Source organism: Oryctolagus cuniculus, chromosome 9, assembly GCF_964237555.1.
Source record: "Oryctolagus cuniculus chromosome 9, mOryCun1.1, whole genome shotgun sequence".
NCBI lineage: Eukaryota > Metazoa > Chordata > Mammalia > Lagomorpha > Leporidae > Oryctolagus > Oryctolagus cuniculus.
The window spans coordinates 37,265,029-37,290,096 of record NC_091440.1 but is presented as its reverse complement, the minus strand read 5'-3'; the positions used below and the strand labels follow the sequence as shown (position 1 = coordinate 37,290,096).

The following is a 25,068-nucleotide window of genomic DNA, read 5'->3' as shown; positions in this document are numbered from 1 at the left end:
ACTGTCTATTCCTACTCTATAAGTTGAGACTCTTTTTTTGGAAAGGCAGAGTTACAGAGACAGAGGGAGAAACAGAGAAAGATCTTTCATCCTCTGGTTCACTCTCCAAATGGCCACAATGGCCCAGTCTGGGCCAGGCTGAAGTCAGGAACCAGGAGCTTCATCTGAGTCTGCCACGTGAGTGGGGGGTCCCAAGCACATGGGTCATCTGCCAATGTTTTCTCAGGTGCATTAGCTGGGAGCTGTATCAGAAGTGGAGTAGCTGAGACTTGAACTGACACCCATATGGGATGCCAGCATCACAGGTGGTGGCTTTACCCCTGCCCCAGAAACTGAGACTTCACTCTTCTTAGTTCATTTTCCCCTCCCAACGTTCATACCAACACTTCTCTCTTCTATGTCATAAATTTCAGTTAAATCAGTATTTTGTGCTTGGATTATTCTAACTTTGTAAACACTGTTTGCAACAGAGCTCCATATTCTTGCTATGATTGTACCTGATTACATCTCACATCTTGTGGATTTCATTTTCCACAAAGTTAATGACTACTTCTGCAACTGCATATTGCAAAACACTCCAGCAGATCACAATACGATCAAGTATCACATGACAGTTTTTTTTTCTTGTTCTTTGAGCTTTCCACAGTGAACATTTCTGTTGTCTTGCTCTAACATGGACTTGTTGCAATTTAGACTTGCTTTTTACAGATCCTCCTAATAGGGGGTACTTGAAAAAGTTTATAGAAAAATGGAATTAAAAGTATTTTATTTTTGTGCAAAAATTTTTGGAAATCTTTGAATATAAGGGTTATTCATAAACTTCATTGGTTATTACACCTAGTATGAAAATAGTATACATGAATTTCTAAAAATTTCTGCACCAAATGAACCTATAATTCCATTTTTCCATGAACATTTTGCAGTTCTCTCAGATTTTTCCTTGTCATCAACCCAGAAGTTTCCTGTGACCCTCTCTTCTGCTGGAATTTCTGCTTCCTTGATCCTGAGTCTTCCTCTTTTTTAATGTACTTCCTCATTTTGGTGGTGTACACTGTCCAGGTGCTTTCTGAGAAAGGGACAGTGGGAAGTCATTTCTTGAAATTTACATATCTATAAATGTTATTATTCAATGCTTATATTTTATTAATAGCTCAGCTGAATATAAAATTCTAGTTGGAAACTTTTCTTCAAAATATATTAGCATCATTTAAGTGTCCTTTATTTCTGAAGTCTAATACCATTATGATTCTTTAGCCTGTGTATATGACCTGCTATTTCTCTTTGGAACAAAAACTAAGTTTACCCTTGGGCATTCTAAAATTTTGCAACAGTGTACCCTGGCATCTTGTTTTATTCAGCTTTATTGAAAGTGGTATTTTCTGAGTGCATTAAATCTGGAAGCCCATGCACATTAGATTTAAGAGTGTTATAAAATTATTTCTGAAAATTTCCTGCATTTTTTTTTCTGGAGTTCCTACCATTTGACTTCTTTTTTAAGATTTATTTATTTAAAGGTAGAATTATAGTCAGAGAGAGAGAGAGAGAGAGAGAGTTTTCCATCCATCAGTTTACTCCTCAAATAGCCACAATGAACAGGAGCCTGGAACTCCATCGGGTCTTCCAAGTGGGTGGCAGGGGCCTGAGCACTTGGGCCATTTTCCACTGTTTTCCCAAGCACACTGACAGGAAGCTGGATGAGAAGTGGAGCAGCTAGGCCTCAAACCAGCTCTCATATGGGATACCAGCATTGCAGGCAGTGGCTTAACTCACTGTGCCACAATGCTGTTCCCTACAATTTGGCTTTTAAATTTTCATTTTTTATCTTGTTTTTCTATTTTATATTTCTTGGTAATCTTTCTGTATTATCTGGATGATTTTTGACTACAGTATTCTACTCTTCTACAACATTTTCCCTTTTATGTATAGTATCACAATGTTTTAAGAATTCTTTGCTGTTCTCAGTTGATTGTTTTATATTTATGGCATCCTATCTTGTTTCATAAAAGCAATATATTTATTCTTATACATATGTATTATGCACAGTTTTCTATATGCATTGGCTCCCAATGCAACAACTAAATCAATAATAAAATGTGGGATGGGCATTTGGTACAGCAGTTAACATGCTGCTTGGGTTCACTACATCCCATATCAGTGTGCCTGGGTTTGAGTCCTAGCTCTGCTTCCTATTCCAGCTTCCTGCTAATGCATCCCCCAGGAGCAATCAGGTAAAGGATCAAGTCCCTGGGGTCCCTGTCACTCATATGAGAGATTCAGACTGAATTCCAGGCTGCCTGACCCAGCTCTGGTTGTTGCAGGTCTTCGGGAATGAACCAAATGGTAGATTCATCATATTCTTTCCTCTCTCTCTCTCTCTTTCTCTCTCTGCCTTTCACATAAATATAAATAAATAAAATTTTACAAAGCAATACCCACATTTAATGTTACTGAAGGCTTCTCATGAGCCAAATACTATGATAAGCTCTCTCCTCTCTCTCTCTCTCTCTCTCTCTCTCTCGTCTTCTCTCCCTCTCCCTCTCCCTCTCTCCTTCTCCCTCTTTTCCTTCTTCACCCCTTCCCTCCGGCCTGCTGGGTTTTGTCCGATAAACTCTTTCCCTTACTCTGGTGTCTGCTGTGTTTTGTGGTGACCTTACATTGGTGCCAAAACCCGTGACTCGGATCCAGGCTCCCCTAGTAAGTTTTCTCTCCCTTTGGGGATCTCTGAGCTGCTCTGGGGCCCTGGACTTCTGCCAGTTGCAAAACACACCCCCGGAACTCCTTCCACGCCACCAAATGCTCCACGATCTCCATCTACACACCGACCTTCCAAATTCCGAGCTAAGACGCAGAATGGGAAATTCTCACCGTGATTTCTACTTTGAGTTGTGGTTTACTTTCATCTGCTTGTCGGAGGTTTTTCTACTCTTGTAAAAGGCATAGTACTAGGCACTAACTCCTAAAGGCTTTTAGTCTCTAGGACACTGTGTCCAGACAACAGTGAGTGTGAGTGACGCCTTAACCTCCTGTCTCCCTTCTACAGGCTCCAGTGGGCGTTTGGGTGACAACCCCGCCTTCTGCTCCCATATCCTCTTGTTAGTCAAATGGCCAGGACTTCAAGGACATTTGCTGCCCACCGATCTGACCTATCGAGTTGCCATAGGAATTTTTTCTAACCACAATCCATCCAATTCTCCTGTTATTAGCCTCCTACGTAATACGGTCCCTCTCAAATTGGCTCTAGCCCACACATGTCGATGCCTCATCTTTAAAGTGGCTTCTCCATGGCGGCGCATTTGGCCCAGAAGGATCAGCCCAAAGTCGGAGTGGTTTGACCCTGATATCATTCAAGATCTTTATCACTTCTGTGAGCCGTTTGGGAAAATGGAAGGAGACCCCATATGCTCAAGGTTTTCCATCTTCAATCTAAACCTTCCATGTGTACTTCCTGCTCTCCAGCCCAGGTCTTATTGGCCTCCAAAGTTTCCACTAGAGGTCAAGGGCCTGAGCCGAAACCTCTGCCTCCCACGTTTTCGGCCCCAACTCTTCACTATCTCGGCTCACTATATCTCCCCCTCCCACCCAGAAATTCTGACTTATCTTAGAACCAGGCCTGGTCCAAAGTCTACTCTCCACGTCTTATCAATGATTCTCCAGCAAGTTTGGGAATGGCTGTCTCCATGCTTTCACTCTCCAGCCCTTGTCCTCTAACTGGCCTTTTGCCCCTCCCTCTCTTGCTCCAGTATTACCATAATAGCAAGGGAGTGGTAATCCCATCCTTCTGAGCTCCCAGCCTATTGAAACAAATTAGGTATCCCACCCTTCTGATGGCTCTTCTGTTTTATCAAGAGCAAGCCAGGCAGGAAAATCAGGTCTTCTGACCTCCACTTCTTGTCCTTGGTACATTGAACTCTGGCCCATAGTCACTTTTGGGAACTGTCTGGCAGCTGCCTAAACTTTTGTTTCAGAAGCAGCCCCACATGGCTGACTGCTGACTATGACTTCATGGGCCTAAGGTGTTCTTAGCGTAAAAAAACCAACTGTAACTAGATACTGAGTTTGAAGAAATCTCTCTTTGAATCTAGGAAGATCACTACCTTTAAAAATATTGCTTTGTGGCCGGCACCACAGCTCACTAGGCTAATCCTCCGCCTTGCGGCACTGGCACACCAGGTTCTAGTCCCGGTCGGGGCACTGGATTCTGTCCCAGTTGCCCCTCTTCCAGGCTAACTCTCTGCTGTGGCCAGGGAGTGCAGTGGAGAATGGCCCAAGTGCTTGGGCCCTGCACCCCATGGGAGACCAGGACAAGTACCTGGCTCCTGCCATCGGATCAGCGCGGTGCGCCGGCCGCATGCGCTGGCCGCGGCGGCCATTGGAGGTTGAACCAACGGCAAAGGAAGACCTTTCTCTCTGTCTCTCTCACTGTCCACTCTGCCTGTCCAAAAAAAAAAAAAATATTGCTTTGTAACTTGCTGAACTTATTTTCTAATTTATTTTAACAGGTTTCAGGGTAATCAGTACTTAATGAAACAGCAATGAGTAATTAGCACTTGTTTTAGATGAATGCAATTTTAAAATTTTTTAAAGATTTATTTTTATATTTTTTAAACTTTTATTTAGTAAATATAAATTTCCAAAGTACAGTTTATGGATTACAATGGCTTTTCCCCCCCAATAACTTCCCTCCCATCCACAACCCTCCCATCTCCCGCTCCCACTCCCATTCCACTGAAAGACAGAGTTACAGAGAGGTAGAGACAGAGAGAGAGAAGTCTTCCATCTGCTGGTTCACTCCCCAGATGGCCGCAACAGCCAGAGCTGTGCTGATCCGAAGCCAGGAGCCAGGAGCTTCTTCCAGGTCTCCCACGTGGGTACAGGGGCCCAAGAACTTGGGCCATCTTCTACTGCTATCCCAGGCCATAGCAGAGAGCTGGATCAGAAGAGGAGCAGCTGGGACTAGAACCGGTGCCCATATGGCATGCCGGTGCTTCAGGCCAGGGCTTTAACCCACTGCATCACAGCCCCAGCCCCTGCAATTTTAATTTTAATTGAATTCAGACAGAGATATAATATCAGCATCTAAGTCATTTAGGTGTAATTGCTAATTTAAATTGGGATAAGGCAAATGAGATAAATACGCCTAAATATAAACTTTGGTACTCTCAGTATGTTATATTCTATAGAAAAATTATTTGGGTTTGTTTAACAAATACGTTTTCATAAACTATCCATAAAAATAGTTCAACACTGCTTAAAATAACTCAGGTGGAAATTTTATGTGTTAACTTATTTAAAATGTCTTAATTTGGAGATTTTTAACAGGTTATTGCAAAATGTAAATTAAGGACATTGGCAGATGGAAAACATCATAAGTATAGAAATGTGTGCTTGGTAGAGAAATAAATCTTGGATACAAAAGATATTAATCTATTTCCCTATGGCATAGATTTTAGAATCTGATCTGTTAAAGCAATTAGTAAAGTAATCTATTATGTTCTCTTGATGTCTCTATTAAATTCTAATGGTTTAAAAGCAGCTGAGTTTTTTTTTATTAAGAGTTATGGGTTATTTAAATATGTGCTTATTTTCAAACATTTGAATAATCACCTTGTAACAATGATCAAATTTGGTCTATATTATGTCATGATGTTAAAGGATCTTATTTCAACCAGATACTTTAAGCCTTCTTGGCATCCTTAACAGGCATTCAAAAAAATAAAAAATCAAAGTTCCAAAGAATTTGGACTCTGAAATTTCCAGCAAATTTGGACTTTGGTTTTTCCAGTTTGGGCCCAACAGGAAAAAAATCAAAGGACATATATATGTCTCTCATCTTGTAGAGACACCAACTATTCAGGCTATTTGGACTATATTAGAACTACTGCCAAGATGTGAAGTGGTATTAAATTTTAAATTTCTATAATATAAAATGCTATTGATATAAATGTCTGAGAGTTAAAAAGTATAATGATCTTGTGTTACTAGACATGATGGTTATTTTAATGAGAAAGCCCCAGAGGCCTAAAAGGGTTAAATGGTCTGTAAAATCCTACTGAAGTAAGCAAGTGCCTTTTGTTGGTTAATGAGTTTGTAATTTTAAACATGGCTATTTAAAGTCTTTTGTCATCCCCAGTTTTGTATAGGTTCCAATGGACTTTTTCCAGCCACATCTATTGTATTCAGTGCTTTGGGACTGCTCTGTAAACAGATGAAACCAATAATGTATTACAGGTACCAACTGAGAGAAAGTATGGTTAAATGAGGTTACTAAGAGCAGAAAGTAATTTGAATCTACTGGTAATTTACAAAAAAGAGTTAAAGATTTTTAAAAAAGCTATTACTGAAACTGCTTTATTGTTCTATCTTGTATGTTATTTTATATGTGTACACATATTGTATGTCTACATGGGAAAATTTATTAAGAGCTCTGTTTTAATTGGCTTATAGATAAAAGATTGCTCATCAACTTAAACTGCTACAGTTAATCAAAGATACATTGTGATTCATGTGACCTGAATCCCTGTATCAGATGTTTTAAACTTTTTGGTAGAATGAAACTAAAAACGTTTTATATGTTTGTGCTTGAGTTTGCTGGTTAAACAAGCTACACCATGTTAGATATTTAAGAGATGTTTCCAAATACATGTATTCTTAAATTTATAGAAGGCATTGGACCTTCTGATAAATGTTTTCCTAAGTTGTTATCTAGTGGTTGCAATCGCTTGCTAAGTTTTCATTTGATATTGCTATTGTCAGTAAGCGATCTGGGACTTGCTCCCTCATTTCTCTATTGAAGCCCAACTTTTTACTTCATTTCTCTATTCTCTTCAAGGTAGGAAACTAATTCTATTCTGAAGGAGTCTTCAAGATGCAAAATTTGATCTTTATTCTTATAAAAGGGATGGATAATATTTTCTGTAATAGCATAGCCAAAATGAAACTTAAATTATAATTTCACAGCTAGATTTACTTCGCCATGGGCACAGTAAACAGGCAAGACCTCCCTTTCAGACCAAACAAAGGAAGAGACAGTTTTAAGTGAGAACACAGTTTTCCTCATGAGCATTGTCTACCTCAGAAAAACCACTACAGAACATGCCTGTGACTATAGACTTCTAGTTTAGGCCACTAAAGATTAGAGATGGGACTTGAGCACCCCCTTGACTTGCATCCTCTGGTCTGCTTTAACAAAAACCAGGAGGAAAAGAAAGCTAGGCAGCAGAAGCAATGTGAAGATGGGTGGCAGGCCTATCAACGGCTGTTCTGTACAGCGATCTGCCCTCAAGGAGACCCAATAGGCCAGTCCACTGCATTGGTTTTCGACGTGAAAATCTATGGCTTCAGCTGAAGGTAGCTTATGAAGAGCCCTGGCAGCTCTGTCAGCCAAGAGTTGGGTCACTGGAAATGGAACTGCCGTGGAGTCGAAGGACTTCAAGTCAGAGTCACAGATCTTACTGGCTCCAAGCTGAAAAGCCCTTCACTCGGCCCAGCTTCCAAAGTGACCACCGCTGTGGAGGGGATGGCCACGTAGGGTCTGCAACATTGCAGGCAGAACTGTAAACTTCCTGTTAGAGTTGCCACCTGCCTTTACCTGGCCAGCTCTCCTCCCAGGCCAGCTAGGTAATGGGAGTCAACAGGGTGCCTTCCCCAAGAGTTTCACACCTCCCTTAGGATGTACCCCATGTGAAGCCATACATAGGTCTGGGCCTCATAACTGACAAGGCCTTAAAGCCCACCAGATTGTTATAAGGCCCCTTCTGTCAGATTCTATTTGGCTGAGACAGCACCTTTCTTAGGTCCTCTAATGATGACTCTGTCCTTTGTATCTAGCCCATCTGGGGCTTCATTCCTTTGTAATCATAGCCTCTACTCTATCATGAATGGCTCTACTCCCAACCTATGTGTATTGATGGTCCTCTACCCCACTTAATGTTGTATGACTGTTCAGAATTTCTCTACAGACAAACTCCTCTACCTGCAAAAGCTGAGTGGCCTTTCTCCTGGTCTTGGTTGGGATCAGCTTTAAACCACATCCATCAAACAGTTCTCACAAGGGTTCAGAGACCACACCCAATTTCCTCTCCTCTGTGAAATCCTCTCATTACCTGTTTAATGGCACTCTTAGGATCACTGGTTGCTATTCTCACCCTTCTTTTATACTACAGTGTCTAAGTATTTACAGCAGGTGATAATGGAACAAACCAAGGTCTTCATCAGTCCGGTGGTCAACCAAATGCTGCTACAGGGATATACTCGGCTCTCCACCCAGGAAACAGTGGCTTGAGACACCGCCCCATGCCAGCAAAGAGTACCTCATTGCCCCATGTCAGCAGGAAGTAGCTCTAAAGACAGATCATCATCCCTCTACCCCTCCTGGACTTTTGGGGCTAATGTAATCCCATACAACTCCTGCTATATAAAAAATAAAAGAGGGGAATGTTAGGAAAATGGCACAGTCTTATCTGTGGCGCAATCTATACCCTGACACCATCCTAGGCTCTAGCCCCCGCCGCCATTGCTAGAAGTAGTATCACTCAGTAGTATCACTCAGAGTGGTGTTTTATCCACACGTGGGTTTGGGTGCACAAAGAGACTTAAGAAAATGTAAACTGGACCACTATTAATTCATGCCTGTTGCAGGCAAAGACAATGGATATTGCTGTGAAGTCAACAGGAAAGAAGGACAACTTGTAAAATGATTTGAACTTTATATTCTTATTAAATATTCCTATTTTGCAAATTTTCAACTTAAGAAAATACAACAGAAAAATGGCCAGTATATCAGATTTTTTCCTTTTCACTTTTGAACAGACAGCTCTTTGTGTTTTACTATTTTATAAGTGGTAATTCACATGCCAACCCCTTTCCTTTAGCCTTGCTTTTCAATTATTAATGAGATGAACTTCTACACATTAAAATATATGGATTTGATTTCATCAACAACTAAAGTTAGCTAAACAATATTTTTACATTTAAAAATGGCAGCAATTATAAGCTCAATTCTGACTTGAGTGTAAATTTTCTACTACACAACTCATGGGAAAAGAATAAACTGTCAATTTTAGAAGTAAATAGAACCCCTTTTGCCACATAAACTTTAATGCAACATGGGTCACTGCCAACCTTCCAACAAATCCATTCTACTGCACACGGCATAAGCAAGACCTTGTTAGGTCACAAAATTTATGGTACTTGGCATCACTTTGGGACACAAAAGCTACAGTATCTACTTTGCCCAAAACAGATTAGCTGCACCCTCCCTGAAAGTCATTACAGCAATTCAATGCATGTGGATAAGACGCTCTAAAGTCAGCCATGCATACAATGTACAGAATGTCATGGTACTAAATGAAGATAAAAAGAGTAACACACTAAATACCCTTTGCCATTTTGCAGTGACAGATTTCAAGCTTACTACGGAATACATCACCTCATATCTAAAAGGTGATATTTTCCTAACATGCTGGTATTCAGTCCTCACAGACAAGTATTAAAATGTCTGTATCTGAAATGAGGAAAGAATGAATTAGAAAAGGTGAATAATTTGTCAAGAGCATAAATATGAGATCTGCTAGGGCGAGGTCTTACATTCAGGTCCCCTGCTTAAATGATCTGTCTACTCAAATTTTTACTGAATGCTGTATTCAATTTGAGTAGCTGCTGCAAGTGCACACTGATGCCCTACTAATGATGTTAGTGCTTTAAGAATTACACTTATGGGCAGGCATTTGGTGCAGCTGTATATGTCACTTGGGACTGACATGTCACATTCCATAGCAGAGTGCCCGGTTTGAGTCCTGCCTCCTCAGTTTCCAATCCAGCTTTCTGCTGAAGTGCACCCTGGGAGGCATCAGGTGATGGATGGCTCAAGTACTCAAGCCCCTGCCACTCCCATGGGACACTCAGATGGGTTACCAGGCTCCTAGCTTTGGACCGGGATAGCCCTGGCTGGTGCATGCATTTGAGGAGTGAATGAGTGCACAGGAGGTATGTCTCCCCATCTGCCTTCAAATAAAATGAATATAAATAAAGAGCTCAGGGGAGGGACGAATACACTTATCCAGAGAGGTAGTTCTCAAGCTTCAACACCAGCATCAACTCTTGGGCTTGTTAAAACCCAAATTATTGGACCCTACCCCAGAGTTTCCAGTTAAGTAGGTCAGTGATGAGGCCCACTTGCATTTTTTTTTTTTTTTTTTGACAGGCAGAGTGGACAGTGAGAGAGAGAGACAGAGAGAAAGGTCTTCCTTTGCTGTTGGTTCACCCTCCAATGGCCGCCACAGTCGGCGTGCTGCGACCGGCGCACCTCACTGATCCGATGGCAGGAGCCAGGTACTTATCCTGGTCTCCCATGGGATGCAGGGCCCAAGTACTTGGGCCATCCTCCACTGCACTCCCTGGCCACAGCAGAGAGCTGGCCTGGAAGAGGGGCAACCGGGACAGAATCCGGCGCCCCGACCGGGACTAGAACCCTGTGTTCCGGCACCGCAAGGCGGAGGATTAGCCTAGTGAGCCGCGGCACCGGCCGCCCACTTGCATTTTTAACAAATTCCCAGGTGACGCCACTGCTGCTTATGTGGAACCATATTTTAAGAAAAAATGTGGAACCATATTTTAAGAAAAAAAATGGCCATCGTAGAGCATGAGTTAAATTACAGAATTAAGACTGTTAATTTTGTTAATGTCTACAGAAGGCTTAGCCAATACCCAAGATACTCAGCTGCTGGTTGGCTTTGTTCCTCTAAGATACCATCCTAGGTCTCTGTGTTCTACCAGTTTCCCCTGCTGCATTCTGGTGCTCCTCCCTGGGCATTCACCTTGTCATACAAGTTCTGGCTCCTCTCTGGGGAGGAGGACTGAACACTGGGCATGTCTATTCAACCATCTTGGAAGTCTACCCAGGCATGAAGATTTTATGAAAACTTCCACTAACACACTTCTGACAAATCTAGATGTCCTTTCCCACAAGTTTGCTTTTTGCTGATAAAATAATGACATTTCCAGCTGACCATGCTTTTTGCAGGGCTTTTGTTGAAATTAGAAGAATTTCAGCTATTAGGAGAAATACCTGTAAAAATACATTGAGCTCTAGCAAAGACGCAAAAATAGGAAAATCAGATGTCAGAAGTTACTGTCCTTAATGCTCTATTGAATAAACATAGAAAATTTCTAAATGTGGCTAAACTCATTCTCATAATGCTATTTGTGTTAAATAGAACTAAATACCTTCTTGAAAACAACATATTTGCAACGAGTTACAAGGTTACTTAAAAGTATCTCAAAGTCTAAGAACTTATATTACTATCTGTCTCTTAAAAAGCATTTACAGGAGCCGGCGCTGTGGCATAGCGGGTAAAGCTGCCACCTGCAGTGCCAGCATCCCATATGGGTGCTGGTTCAAGTCCTGGCTGCTCCTCTTCTGATCCATCTCTCTGCTGTGGCCTGGGAAAGCAGTTGGTGATGGCCCAAGTGCTTGGGTCCCTGCACCTGCATGGGAGACTGGGAAGCAGCACCTGGCTCCTGGCTTCGGATTGGCGCAGTTCTGGCTATTGTGGCCTTTTGGGGAGTGAACCAACGGAAGGAAGACCTTTCTCTTTGTCTCTCCCTCTCACTGTCTGTAACTCCACCTCTCAAATAAATAAAATCTTTAAAAAAAAAAGTCATCAAGAGCATCTTTTCAAATTCTGTTTAAAGGGTTAGAGAAGGAGATACAGACAGCTCTCTCATCCACTGGTTCACCCCTCAACTGCTCACAACAGCTATGGCTAGGCCAGGATGAAACCAGGAACCAGCAACTCAGTCAAGGTCTCCCACATAAGTGCAAGGGACCCAAATACTTGAGCCATCACCCGCTGCATCCTAGGGTCTACAATAGCAGGATGCTCGGGTCTACTAGAGCCAGAGTCAAGCATTAAACCCAGGCACTGTGTTTGTTCTTTATATCAGGTGGCATACGATGTGAGACAGCCCCTTTACTGATGATGCTCATTTAAATCTCTGATTAAATAGGTGTTTGCTCCCAGCCTTCTCCACATTTAAGTTATCATTTTTCTCTTCATTCTTCATAAGTTTTGTAACCTGCTCATGACCTGGTTTCAATGTGTTCATTTACGTCTTATTTCATGATAGACTCATGGCTTCCCTGTTTACACAACAGTTTATAAAATCTGTTGCTATCATTTATTTTGATGCTCACTTTCTGTCAGATGACATGAGGTGGAGCCTTTTCAAGGTTTGGATCTCTGTACACATCACCATGTTTGAGCACTTCTTTACCATCTAGAACAAAAAGATATTTTGCCCAAATTTATCTTACCCTTTCCCTGTAGTCCTGGAATTAGTCAGTTTTCCCCAGATCCTAGTTCCTTCTAGTGGAGAAAGATCTATAGAAAACAAACCCTGGGGGCTGGGTGTCATCCAGCCAGTCTCATTATCTGGTGTCTGAAGTACCTGGACACAATCAGGGGCTACAGGCAGACATTTGCATTCCTTCCTTCTGCCCGCCCTGCCACACACACACATTCACAAGCATGATTTCTCATGGATACCTCCCAGTTGATCCAACCACATAAGGTTCATTTTAATTTCTTGTCCTTTTATATTTGTGATTCCCTTCTCCCTAGATGCCCTTCTCCTTAGCGTGCTGACTTATTTGTTTAGTCCCCTGTGTGTAACAAAGGCCACTGTGTGAACACCCCTTATCCCACGCAGCTGGTGACACCTGACACTGGGGTAGCCGTGCCACACGTGGACATCCTCACCCTGCCCACCTTCTACCCCTTTATACTGAGCGCCTTCTCCACGAACACCTCTCCCTTGGCTCACACACTTTGCACTGGGCCTTTCCTATGTAGGGATGTCCTCCTCAACCACTAAGGCTTGGGAACCAGGTTGTTCTCATCTGCTGTCCCACTCCTCACCACACAGGGCTCCCACACAGGGCACTGCACCACACCCCCACACCTACAGGATTGGGCATCAATATCTAATTTCCCCTTCTCCATACATAGGTATCTCTCCTGCGAAACATCTGCTCAAATTCAGTTCTCAGAGTTCACAGAATACATCTAGATCTGAGTAGGAACCTTGCTTTAAGAGCTTATTTTTAGTGTTAGTTAAAGTTATCTCAGTAAGGTTGTTTTTAAGGCAATCTTCCATGAGCCAGTTGAAAAGGATATGAAATAGAAACGCATAGATGTGGATACCTAAAGGACCCTCAGTTTGATCTTACCCTTGAGAAGATATTTTCCAGGGAGCTAGTTAGGGATCTCTTAGCTTTGTTTTTCAAAATGTCAAGTTTGAATCTTCCACTGCTTGTCGCATTTTCCGGGATTGTACTATTTGAAATAGTCTAGAGAAAGAAAAACATGAATTTCAGTTTGGAAATACTCAAAGTTAAATGAGGCTTTAAATACAGGTTTAAGACCAGGTCATTACTAAATACAAGAATCCTCCAGTAGTTTTATTAAGAAGTAATAATTAAGGTTCCACACTGTGAACACAAAGATTATAAGGAAAAAGGTCTAATTTTAACATAGTAAGTAATAAAAAAGACCGAAATAAGATCTTTCCTTCATGTCTTTCCTTTCCACTAATACATTCCTGCTGTGTTTAACAAAAATTAATCTTGAGGTGTCAATTTTTACTGCTGTTACTTTGATTAATGACTATAGCCATCCTTCTCCAAGGTACATATTTCATTTCCAAACTACTAAGGAAAACAAGTTAATAAGTTTCAAGGAACAAAGCATCTTCCAAAAAACAAAAACAAAACAAAACAAAACAAAACAAAACAAAAAAACCTGGATTCTGCTAATGTCTCTGTTACAATTTCATTTTCATTTGTGAGTGGGCCACTTATCTTTCAGATCAATAAGTAAATCTTCTCTGATAGTTCTCATCGGGATGAGGGGCAGGCATTTGGCCTGGTGGTGAGGATGCCGCATCCCGCTTTGCAGCACCTGGTTCAATTCCAAGCTTCCACCCCTGACTCCAGCTTCCTGCTAATGCAGGTCCTGGAAGGTACCTGTGATGGCTAAAGTAACTGGGTCCCTGCCATCCATATGGGAGACTTCAGCTTCAGTTTAGCCCAGTCCTGGCCACTGCAGGGATTTGCGGGAATGAACCAGAAGATGGGGATACGTTCTCTCTCTCTCTCTCTCTCTATATATATATATATATATATATATGTACATCCCTTTCCACCCCTGCCCCCATGTCTAATAAAATTAAACTGTATGAGAATCTAAAATGTATCCACTATATTAGATTTTCTCCATGCTTTATCCCATTGAGGTATACAGCTATTATGTACTCACATATGGCATGGTCCATAGAGCCCAGAACCTCTCGACTTAGAAGACAGCTTATAATTTTCTTGGGGAGGGAGCAACACAATGTACATAGAAGCATCAAACAGGAAAGCATGGAAATTGGTTGCAGGTGTCCATGGTCAGGAAAGAAAGGACATACGAAATTCAGAAAGGCATGAAGACATGGATGAAGGCTTTCCCGGAACTAGGGATGGTTGCTGGCAAAATCATAAAGACCGGATTGCTTAAGGGACACAATCAGCACGATATGTTTGGCGACAGCAGAGGGGAGAAGAGGAAAGTCACACAAAGACATAATGCTGAAAAAAAAAATGCAAAACCTTGAATGGTCTGGCATGCCAGGTAAATGAGAAGAATCACCGACTGATCCAAATTTATAAGCACAGGGACATCACTGGGAAAGCAGCGTTTTAGGGAGATTTATCTGAAAGAATTCAAAAACATCTAAAGGACAAGGATGTCAGAGACTGAGAGAACAAACTAGAGTAGAGGCTTCAGTATGGTCCACGAAGGAGGCACTGGCTCTGTCAGATCATTTAAGAAGCTACCAATGCAAGAGAAATAACAGAACACAACGGATTCAGAATGGGCTGGACTCAGCTTAGGAGGCGCACAGAGCTCCGGGATTACTCATCATTCTAAGACTTCCAGATGAACGACAGGACAAAGTTGAGAAATTACTTTGGCACTTAGCACAATGGCAGACACATAGTGGCAGCTCAGGAAATACAGGTGGGATAAATGGAAGGAAGAAAGGAAGGCGGAAGGAGGAGGATGGAGCATCTGTCAGCAAACAGAAGCAACTTGTCCAGATCTCCTCCTCGATGATCTTCAGTACCCTCTACCACAAAGAAGTGCACACCCAGCACATTCTCCTTTGACCTGAAACCCAAGCCAAAGCTTGGAGTTTCCATGATCATTCTTCAACTCAAAGTCCTCCAAGGGCACCAAATCCATGTTCTCGCTGAATCTCCAAGACATTTCCAAACTGAACTCACTGTTTATTCCATCCCCTACCCCCCACCGCAGTCTTATTTCTCTATTTTCGAGCTCAGTTTCATCCAACTTCCCCTAACTCTGAAACCTTGAAGTTGTCTGCAGTATTCCCCTCTCCCCTCCTGTTCCGACTCACCCAACTACTAAGTCCAAATGATGATGCCTCCTCAACTCCTTGCCTCAGCCCCGTCTGCACATGTCCAGTGCTCTACTTCAGCCCCTCTCCTGAGTCAGACACCTTTTTCAAGACACAATCACCCATTCTTTTTGCATAGTAGTACTAATGCTGTCTTGTGCATATGACAACCACAGCACATTTCACTTGATTTAATGATACACTGGCCTCTCCTCCTAACAGCCAGATGGCAGGGAAGGGATGCTGTTGGGCTCCACTATTGCACTTGATAAAGGCCTGTGGCCACACCTCACACATTTTAGGACAAAACTGTCCAAATCGGAGAATGTGACTTCAGTTTTAACAATCTCAAACCCCTCGCCTACCATATTCCCCACAAATCTGTCACAAGAGGGACAGCAGCATTCTCTTTATTGTACAGATCTGATCTTCTCCCTCTCTCACTTGAAATCCTTCCATAATAAAGTCAGGCCACCACTGAAAGGCTTCCTTCATCTCAACTCTGTCTGTTCCTCCAGCTACAGCTTCGTTTTCCCATCAACCCCCAAGCATGCCCAAAGAACAGTTTTTACTTATAGTACCTGCATGAAGTTAAGTTTGACCATACCACTATTCACCACTGTGTTCAATGTCTCTAATAAAACATACTTTGCCAACTTTTCCACAGCAAACTTCATCTCCCCGGAAGCCCCAGCCCCCTATACATCCCTGCTTAACATTTTAAATTGCTCCTTCCTCTTATTCTCCAAAGGAAAATAGAGCTATTTTTGTGCTTTTAAAAAGCCACTTACAGACATATTCTTTTTTTTTTTTTTTTTTTTTTTTTTTTTTTTTTTTGAGAGGTAGAGTTACAGACAGAGAGAAAGGTCTTCCACTCAGTGGTTCACTCCCAAAATGGCCACAACAGCCAGAGATGGGCCAAGAACCAGGAGCTTCCTCCAGGTCCCACACAAATACAGGGCCCCAAGCACTTGGGCCATCTTGGACTGCTTTCTGAGAGAGGCAGCCAGGACTAGAACTGGCACCGCAGGCAGAGGATTGGCCTACTACACCACAGCAACAGTCCCCCAGATCTGTTCTATGCATTATTTATCTGTTTTCATGCCCTTTTCAACTTATTAAGTCCTTTTCTGGAATAAACAGAATTGATTCATCACTTTTTTGTCACTTATCATATAGCATGCCTCATGGCTATTGAACTGCTAGTTCAATGAGTAAATGAAAGAATATGGGGCCGGCATTGTCAAGCACTGGCTTACGCTCCCACTTGTAATGCCAGCATCCCACGCTGGAGTGCTGGTTCAAGTCCCAGCTATTCTTCTTCCAATCCAGCTCCCTGCTAATGCACCTGGAAAGCATCAGAAGATGGCCCAAGGGGTTAAGGCACTGCCAACCATGTTAGAGACCTGGATGGAGTTCCAGGCTCCTTCCTTTGGCCTGAACTAGCCCTGGTCATTGCAGCCACTTTAGGAGTAAATTAGCAGGTAGAAGAACTCTCTCTCTCTCTCTCTCTCCCTCCTGTCCCCCCTCCCCCCACACACACACTTGTTCTCTGTGTGTGTGTGTGTCTCTCTCTGTCACTCTGCTTTTCAAATAAATAAAATAAATCTTGATTAAATGAAAGTACGCATACTAACCAAGTAACAGGTGACTTGTTTCGAATACAGTGATAAAAGGACTCACACTGAATTAGTGTTATTAATAAAGCAAGATCCCCTTGGAGATTGCTGCCGATGACCTTGCTTTACTTACATGCAGCTAGGATTAAATTCTAAGCCACATGCACAGAAATGCCATTCTTTGGTCTGCAGCTGGGGGAGACACTTACACGATACTCCTGCTGCTCTGCTCCTGGCTTTTCACCATTTGAGCTAATCTTTTGAAGAAATAAAATATTCATGTGAATTTTAAATAACAGATTACTATCACTAACAAATGAATGTGAATTCTACCTCATGCACACTACTGCCTTTTTAACAAAAAAAAAGTTCTTTTACATTTTCATACCATAATTATTATTTCATCTCAGTGCGCCAATGCATACTAATAATTCCTACAAAACGCCCCCAATGCTAAAAAATACAACACATATATATAGATAGGACTTTCACCCTAAAGATGATGAGAGCACAAGACAAAAAAAAAAAACCTTCTTTCTCAGCTTCTACAATATTTTAAGTAAATGTGTAAACAAAGAGAAGTAGGTCAAGGAGAAAATAGCTCCTTACCGATGGGCCTTCCCCAATGTGCGTGTGTGTCTTTTGCTTGGCTTCACACAGCTGCCTCAGGTGTAAAATCACAAGTTCATTTTCTTCCTGGTCACTGACTGGCTTCATTTTCTGTTGAGCAGACAAGCCAAGAGTGCAATTTGGCAACACAACTTCCCCCCTCCTATTTTATTCCTGTGGTTTGATCCAGCAGACAAACACAATCACAGCCCAGAGTCTTCCCCATGCTCAGACGTGAAAGGAGCCAGGGTGCTCAAGTTCTGCCACACAGGGTCAGGGGATGCGCAATGGTGACTTCAGACAGTGGAAAGCAAAAGGAACCCCAAAAACAGGATTCCATTCTCACTCCTTCTGTCTTATTTATGAGAAACCCCAATGAGGGTACCTGAACTCGTTCAAAGATGTCGGCTTGCTCATTGTCCGACAGGGATGACAGGTGTCTCTGGATCACCAGCTTGGCTCTTGGAGGGTAGAGACCTAAGGGAAGTGAAAAGGAACACAGCATGAAACAGGTGGGCAGCAGAGACCTAAATGTACATCACGCATCACACATCAGCCCTCTCCCAGCAGGTTCCCAACTTACACCTTTTCAAAGAGACAATGAATAAAAGTCAGTGAAAAACCTCTTTAAAGCTCCTTATCGGTGATCCTAGAGCTAGAATCACTAACAAAAAATATCTAAATGATACCAAGTACAACCAGATATCACTTAACATACTCATACTAACAAACTCGGCCACTACAGAAACTCACACGTGAACTAGCATTGTCCTAGGATCTGGGATTAATGAGCTCACAACCTGATATTAATAAAAGAAAAGGGGGAAGGAGGGAGTGGTTTGGCTTAGCAGTTCAGGCACCTGAATTCCACATGGGAGTGCCTGGATTTGTGCAGATTTTAAATTTTTTGCACAAAAAATAAATACTTAATTCCATTTTACATGAACTTTTGGAAGTAATCTCACATTATGAAACGAGTATGACGGCTTTTTTTGTTTCGTTTTCTGATGTCATTTTTTTATTCTGATGTTAATCCAGTGACTGATTAACACGCCTAGAAGGATGAAAACTCAAAAGATGAAAACAAAGATAAGGAGAGAAATGTCACTGAAGTCACAGCCCAGGAAGTTTCCTTAGCTCCCTGGTAAGTAGAGGAATTAACTGGAAACAATTGCCGTTGATTTCTTCAAATGATACTGCTCCCTTCACTAGAAATCTGATTTGACTTCCTCCTGTCCCCTAATTCGCAGTCACCACCTAGTGAATTGCAGGTACTGAAAAGCATGCACATAAATGTCAGGTAGCATGTATGTTAGTGCAGGGAAACAAAAGAAGGACGATTGCTCCAGCTCCATGACAGCCAGCCTCACTTTCAGTTCCACATCCTGAGGTTTCGCTCGTAGGAGATGGAGTTCCCCTTAGACACCATTCCTTGACTGACTGTGGCCCACACTGATGGACCCAGACTAAAAGCTGAGACCCAACCAGGGTGCAGGTGATCAGATAACTTCTCTGTTTTTATTTTATTTTTAATTAGAAATAGAACTCAAAAAAAAAACACAAAAAACTCAAAAGCAAGCATGTAGCACAATGGTTGGGTTACCACTTGGAATATATTGACAGTAAAACGGTGAGTCCAAAAAAGTAAACTGAAATACTACCACCTAACCACTTTTTTTAAAAGATTTTATTTATTTATTTATTTATTTATTTATTGACAGGCAGAGCGGACAGTGAGAGAGACAGAGAGAAAGGTCTTCCTTTTCTGTTGGTTCACCCTCCAATGGCCGCCACAGCCTGTGCACTGCGGCCAGCGCACCATGCTAATCCGAAGCCAGGAGCCAGGTGCTTCTCCTGGTCTCCCATGTGGGTGCAGGGCCCAAGGACTTGGGCCATCCTCCACTGCACTCCCAGGCCATAGCAGAGAGCTGGCCTGGAAGAGGGGCAACCGGGACAGAATCCGGCACCCCGACCAGGACTAGACCCGATGTGCCGGTGCTGCAGGTGGAGGATTAGCCTATTGAGCCACAGCGCTGGCTAAGATTTTATTTATTTTGAGAGATTACAGGCAGAGAGAGGGAGAGACAGAAAGGTCTTGCACTTGCTGGTTCATTTCCCAAGTGGCCAAAATGCCCAGAGCTGAGTCAATCCAAACTCAGAAGCCAGGAGCTTCTTCCGGGTCTCCAACATGGGTGAAGGGAGGGGCCCAAGCACTCGGGCCATCTTCTACTGCTTTCTCAGATGGTAGCAGAGAGCTGGATCAGAAAAGGAGCAGCCAGGACTAGAACTGGCACCCATAAGGGATGCCAGTGTCACAGTTGGAGAACTAACCTACTGTGCCACAGTGCTGGCCCCCTAAGTACTTTTAAATTTTTCTCATTAACTTATCTAAAGATGATCCTTCTGTCAACTTTACACTTTGAGCCTAAGCATGAAATTCGCACTGTCGACTTCCTTAATGAAAAGAACTCTCTTGGAAACACAATGGCAAGAGGCCTCAAGAAAAAGATACCAAGAAAAGGTATCAGGTTGCTTTGGAAATAGATTTTACAAGTCCAAGTCCAAGCCCATCCAAGCAACTTGCCTACAGCAATTATTACTCACTATGGATCCTGGTGTCTCAGTGTCTCGATACTCATTGTGTAAAATGTGTATTGAAATAGTGTCTGCCTTTGGTTTTTCTAAAATATGGAAGAAATGACATAATAGATGCTAAACACAATGAGCCCAATACATGGTGAGGCTCCAGAGGTATTTTCTTTATTTTTAGTCTTTTTACTCTTACTGTGAGGCTGCCACACTGCTTTATGCTTCATCTGGCTGCTGTCAGAAGCAGGAGGAAATGAGTGTGTTATCCAGGACCTTAGAAAAAACACAACCCCGTATCAGTCTCATGGACTCATAGTAAACTTGGACCCTTCTTTTTGCTGCCTTCAGATAAATGCATGCCTTGGAGTTTGTGAAGCTTAACTCAGTATATTCAAGACTTTGGGAAGAGCACTAATAATTCTGGATTCGTAATTTTGTACTTTTTTATTTAAAAGGATAGCTAAAACCATAAAAACTTCAACCATCACAAAAGTAATACACACACATACACACACACATATATAAGGGTACTTCAAGAAGTTCCTAGAAAATGCATCTTAAGACAAAAGTATGCAAGGACTTCTTATCATTTTTTTAAGATTCATTCATTTATTTATTTGAAAGGCAGAGTCTACAGAGAGAGAAGGAAAGGCCGGGGAGGGAAAGGAGAGAGAGATCTTCCATCCACTGGTTCAGTCCCCAAATGGCCAGAACTGGGCCGGCCCCAAGCCAGGAGCCAAGTGCTTCTTCTGGGTCTCCCACATGGGTACAAGGGCCCAGTGACCTGGGCCATCTTCTGCTTCTTATCCAGGCACATTAGCAGGGAGCTGGATCAGAAATGGAGCAGCCAAGACTCGAACCAGCATGCCCATATGGGATACTGGCCATCATTTTATAGCTTTACCTGCTATACTACAATGCTGGCCCTGGATTTCATATTTTTCACACACACAAAAAAACCTATCTTTTAATTCCATTTTCTACAAACTTTCTGAAATACCCTTGCATATGGTATTATTCTACATATCCAAACACAGCATGTGTTATTTATGTTATTGAGAAGATTATTTTTCACTCAACAATTTTAAGATCCATTCATGTTCTGCTCCAGTGCACTTCCACTAATCAGATACTTCAATTATGTTACTGATGAATATTAAGGGTTCCAGTTTTCTACTATTCACAGATAATACTACCTTGACAATATCACCTTCTGCGCCTAATAAGAGTTTCTCATCAATTTCTGATTCCTAGGGTTTGTGTAATTTTAGACTAAAGAGTTTATAATAATTGTGCCACAAAATGGCTCTCTCAATTTATACTTCCATCAGTACTACATAAATGTACCAATATACCTACAATTTCTCCAGCAGTTAACCAAATAAGTTTCTCATTATTTTTGTTTTTATTTCTCTGACATCCAGTGAGGTTCATCATCTTCTCATTGGCATTATTAGGCCTTTTAATTCCCTCTTCTGTTAAGTGTGTGGGTTGTTTAAAATATGCTTTGTGCAATTTCCTAATGGGTAGTTTTATCTTCTTCTTATAGACTTCTTGCAAATTCTGTGTACCAATCTGCTATCTCCTTATCTGCCACTTATCTTCTAGTTTGCAATCAGTTATTGTTACCTAACTGCTCTAAGGTTTCACTGAGCTAAATCTGTCAGTATCTTAATAGTTTTCACATTCTCTGTCTTCATAAAGCCTTCCTCTTCAAGGACTAAGAATATTCCTCTTGTTTTCTTTTAGTGGTTATAATATTTTACCTTCGTATCCTGAGGAATTTAATACATCTGGGTCTTGTATTTTAACTTGTATAAGTAGAAGAAATTCTCCTTTTGAATAAATAATTGATCCAACACCCTCTCTCCAGTAATTTAACACGTCCCTGCCACCAAAGATTCAGTATGCTCCCTTTACCATATACCAAAGAACGCTCCATTTTTAAAAATGCTTTACATGCACAAAATAATATATGTTTTTAAGAATTATATATTTAAAAAACTGAATATTACATCAACATGGTCCTTGATCACTTGGTTGTTTGAACATTAAATAAATACGTCTGACTGTCATTGATTTTACCACATGCCCACTAAGCAGAAATCACAATGTGCAGTTACACTGCCTAGGCTCTAGCCATTGTCTGCTCTCTTCTGGAGTGCACACTCTGCTCATCTATCTTACTGAACTGCAGGTATTTCCTCTTGTGCCTATCTTTCACTCTAGGCAGTGAGCTTTCTAGAGGCACAGAACATGTCTCGCCACCTCTGCACTCATAGTTGCTAGCACTTTGCCTAGCACAGAGCAGACACTGAACAAGTGTTTATTTGACTGTTTCTTATCTTGTGCAGTCGTTTTCAAAATTTTTGTTAGTAAGAAATAGTGAGAGGCCAGTGCAGGGCATCTGAAGATAAGCCACCATCTGCAGTGCCAGCATCCCATATGGGTGCCAGTTCAAGTCCCAGCTGCTCCATTTCCAGTCCAGCTCACTGCTAATGTGCCTGGGAAAGCAGCGGATGATGGCCCAGGTGCTTGGGCCCCTGAACCCATGTGGGAGACCCAGAAGATACTCTTGGCTTCAGCCTGGCCCAGCCCTGGCCACTGCTGCCATATGGGGAGTAAACCAGTATCTCCATCTCTTTTTCCCTCCCTCCCTCCCTCTCGCTCTTGCTCTTGCTCGCTCTCTCTCTCTCTCCTTCTCTATCAATCTATCTCTACCGTTCAAATAAATAATAAATAAATCTTATTTAAAAAGCAAAAGAAGGGCCGGCGCCGTGGCTCAATAGGCTAAGCCTCCACCTTGTGGCGCTGGCACACCGGGTTCTAGTCCCGGTCGGGGTGCCGGATTCTGTCCCGGTTGCCCCTCTTCCAGGCCAGCTCTCTGCTGTGGCCAGGGAGTGCAGTGGAGGATGGCCCAAGTGCTTGGGCCCTGCACCCCATGGGAGACCAGGAGAACACCTGGCTCCTGCCTTCGGATCAGCACAATGCACCGGCAGCAGCGCGCCGGCCGCAGCGCGCCAGCCGTGGCGGCCATTGGAGGGTGAACCAACGGCAAAAGGAAGACCTTTCTCTCTGTCTCTCTATCTCTCACTGTCCACTCTGCCTGTCAAAAATTAAAAATTAAAAAATAAAATTAAAAAAAAGAAAAAGAAAAAAATGAGAAGTAGGGAAGTCAGTGTTTAGCCCCCCCAAGCCCCTGCTCATGCTGCTCCTTCCAATTCAGAGCACAAATCTGCTTTAAGATATCTCCTTTATCACCTCTGTCGTTCACAAACGTCCCTCAGAAGCCAAGCGAGTTTCATTATAGTTCTAGACTTTTAGAGAAAAGAATACATCATCCAGTGGGAGGGGAAAAAAGAATGAAATAGTTAACATTCTCTAGTGGTTTTGCTTCTCTTCATTCATTCAACAAATATTTGGTCAGTTCCCACAGAACACACAGCGGAGTCTTAAGAACTGTGGGAAACACAAGTCTCTTCTATGAGTTTGCTGCATGAAGAAAAAAAAAACAAGGAAGAGACAGAGAACAAAAGAAAGGCAAAAAGAAAAAGAGAGAGGGAGAGAGAATGCCAAGCACCTGGAGGACAGTCAGACTTGACTGGACACGCGAAACGACTCCAAGTTCCTGTTTCACCTACACAAAGCCCTATTCAATGATAGGAGGGACTTCCTCACGTCCCCGAGGCCAGTGCAAACTCCTCTCTTGCCAAGGCCAGGATACACTGTACCTTCAATCCTTTCACAGAGCTTGTGCAAAGAGTGCATGGGGCAGGCCTCGCACAGCTGAATCTGCGTCTTGGCACTCTGCAGGGCAGCGGCGGTACTGAAAGCCTGCTTCAGAGTCAGCATGACCTCATCGACCTACAAGAAGGAACAAGACTCAGGTCTACAAAAGGCTGCGTTCATGGCGACACAGAAAACCCAGCAGCAATGGGGGCCGCGGTTGGTGCTGACGAGTTCACAGTTAATAGGGTTGTGATGAGACAGAGCTGGCAGGGAGGAAATATTAAGTCCTGAAGTTATGCATACACAATTGAGAGCTGGGCGAAGTAAGTCCATTTCGATGTGTGTGTGTATGATATGATACTGATCTGTTACTAGAATGCTATTTTTAATTCCCATTGAGGGTTATAATATCACAGTTGGATGAGTTGATCAGGTCTTTATTTATTTAAATGGATGGTTTTTCAGACAATACCCCTTTGGAAGCTTTGTCTGTCATATATGGGAAGCGAGAAAACAATGTCAACATTCACTCCTGTTAACAGGTGTCCTAATTACTTTATTCTGCTAGATCACTTTTAGTATAAAAATAAAACACGCTCACATGACTTTCTGAGGAAACTATCGTCTCAGTTTAAACAATGAGGGGGAAAGTCTATGAGCGTTGCTTGTCTTAGCTCTCCAGTTTGTGGCTGATTATTCTACTTTTGATTGTGACACCAAGTCCTGACATCATGGAGATTAACCACAAGGTCGCTCCACTCAGTCAGCAGCTTGCAAACGGCCAGCTAGTTTCTTTCTTGCTCTTCTACTGACTCAATCAAGACCTGTGAATTTAGCTTTCCAGATCAAACCTACACAGAGTACATCTTCATGCAATGTTAAAACCACCTCAGCTTGCATCTCCTTTCCTGCTGCACAACCATCAATGTAAGGTGTGATTTTCCCACACTTTGGAGAACTTACATTAATTTTTTTTTTTACATCAAATTTTAAAGCCTACATTGCAGAGCTATTGGGTACTTGGGGCCTCATCTGAACTAGCTTTGATTTTCAAAGCCAT

General features: G+C 42.3%; 1 protein-coding gene across 8 annotated transcripts in view; it reads right to left on the bottom strand.

The window, feature by feature from the left end:
* Positions 1-25,068, bottom strand: part of TBC1D4 (TBC1 domain family member 4) — a 220,050-nt gene that overhangs the window by 50,617 nt on the left and 144,365 nt on the right. For 6 of the 8 annotated variants that reach the window (XM_070048715.1, XM_051850604.2, XM_051850605.2 and 3 more), the window contains exons 5-9: positions 24,011-24,143; positions 18,076-18,167; positions 17,691-17,801; positions 17,291-17,338; positions 13,229-13,348 (exon numbers count right to left, since the gene is read on the bottom strand). In XM_070048715.1, coding sequence (XP_069904816.1) covers positions 13,229-13,348; positions 17,291-17,338; positions 17,691-17,801; positions 18,076-18,167; positions 24,011-24,143 — 504 coding nt within the window. The remainder of the gene's footprint in view (positions 1-13,228; positions 13,349-17,290; positions 17,339-17,690; positions 17,802-18,075; positions 18,168-24,010; positions 24,144-25,068) is intronic. The other 2 variants (XM_017343535.3, XM_051850606.2) reach the window with 1 other exon arrangement.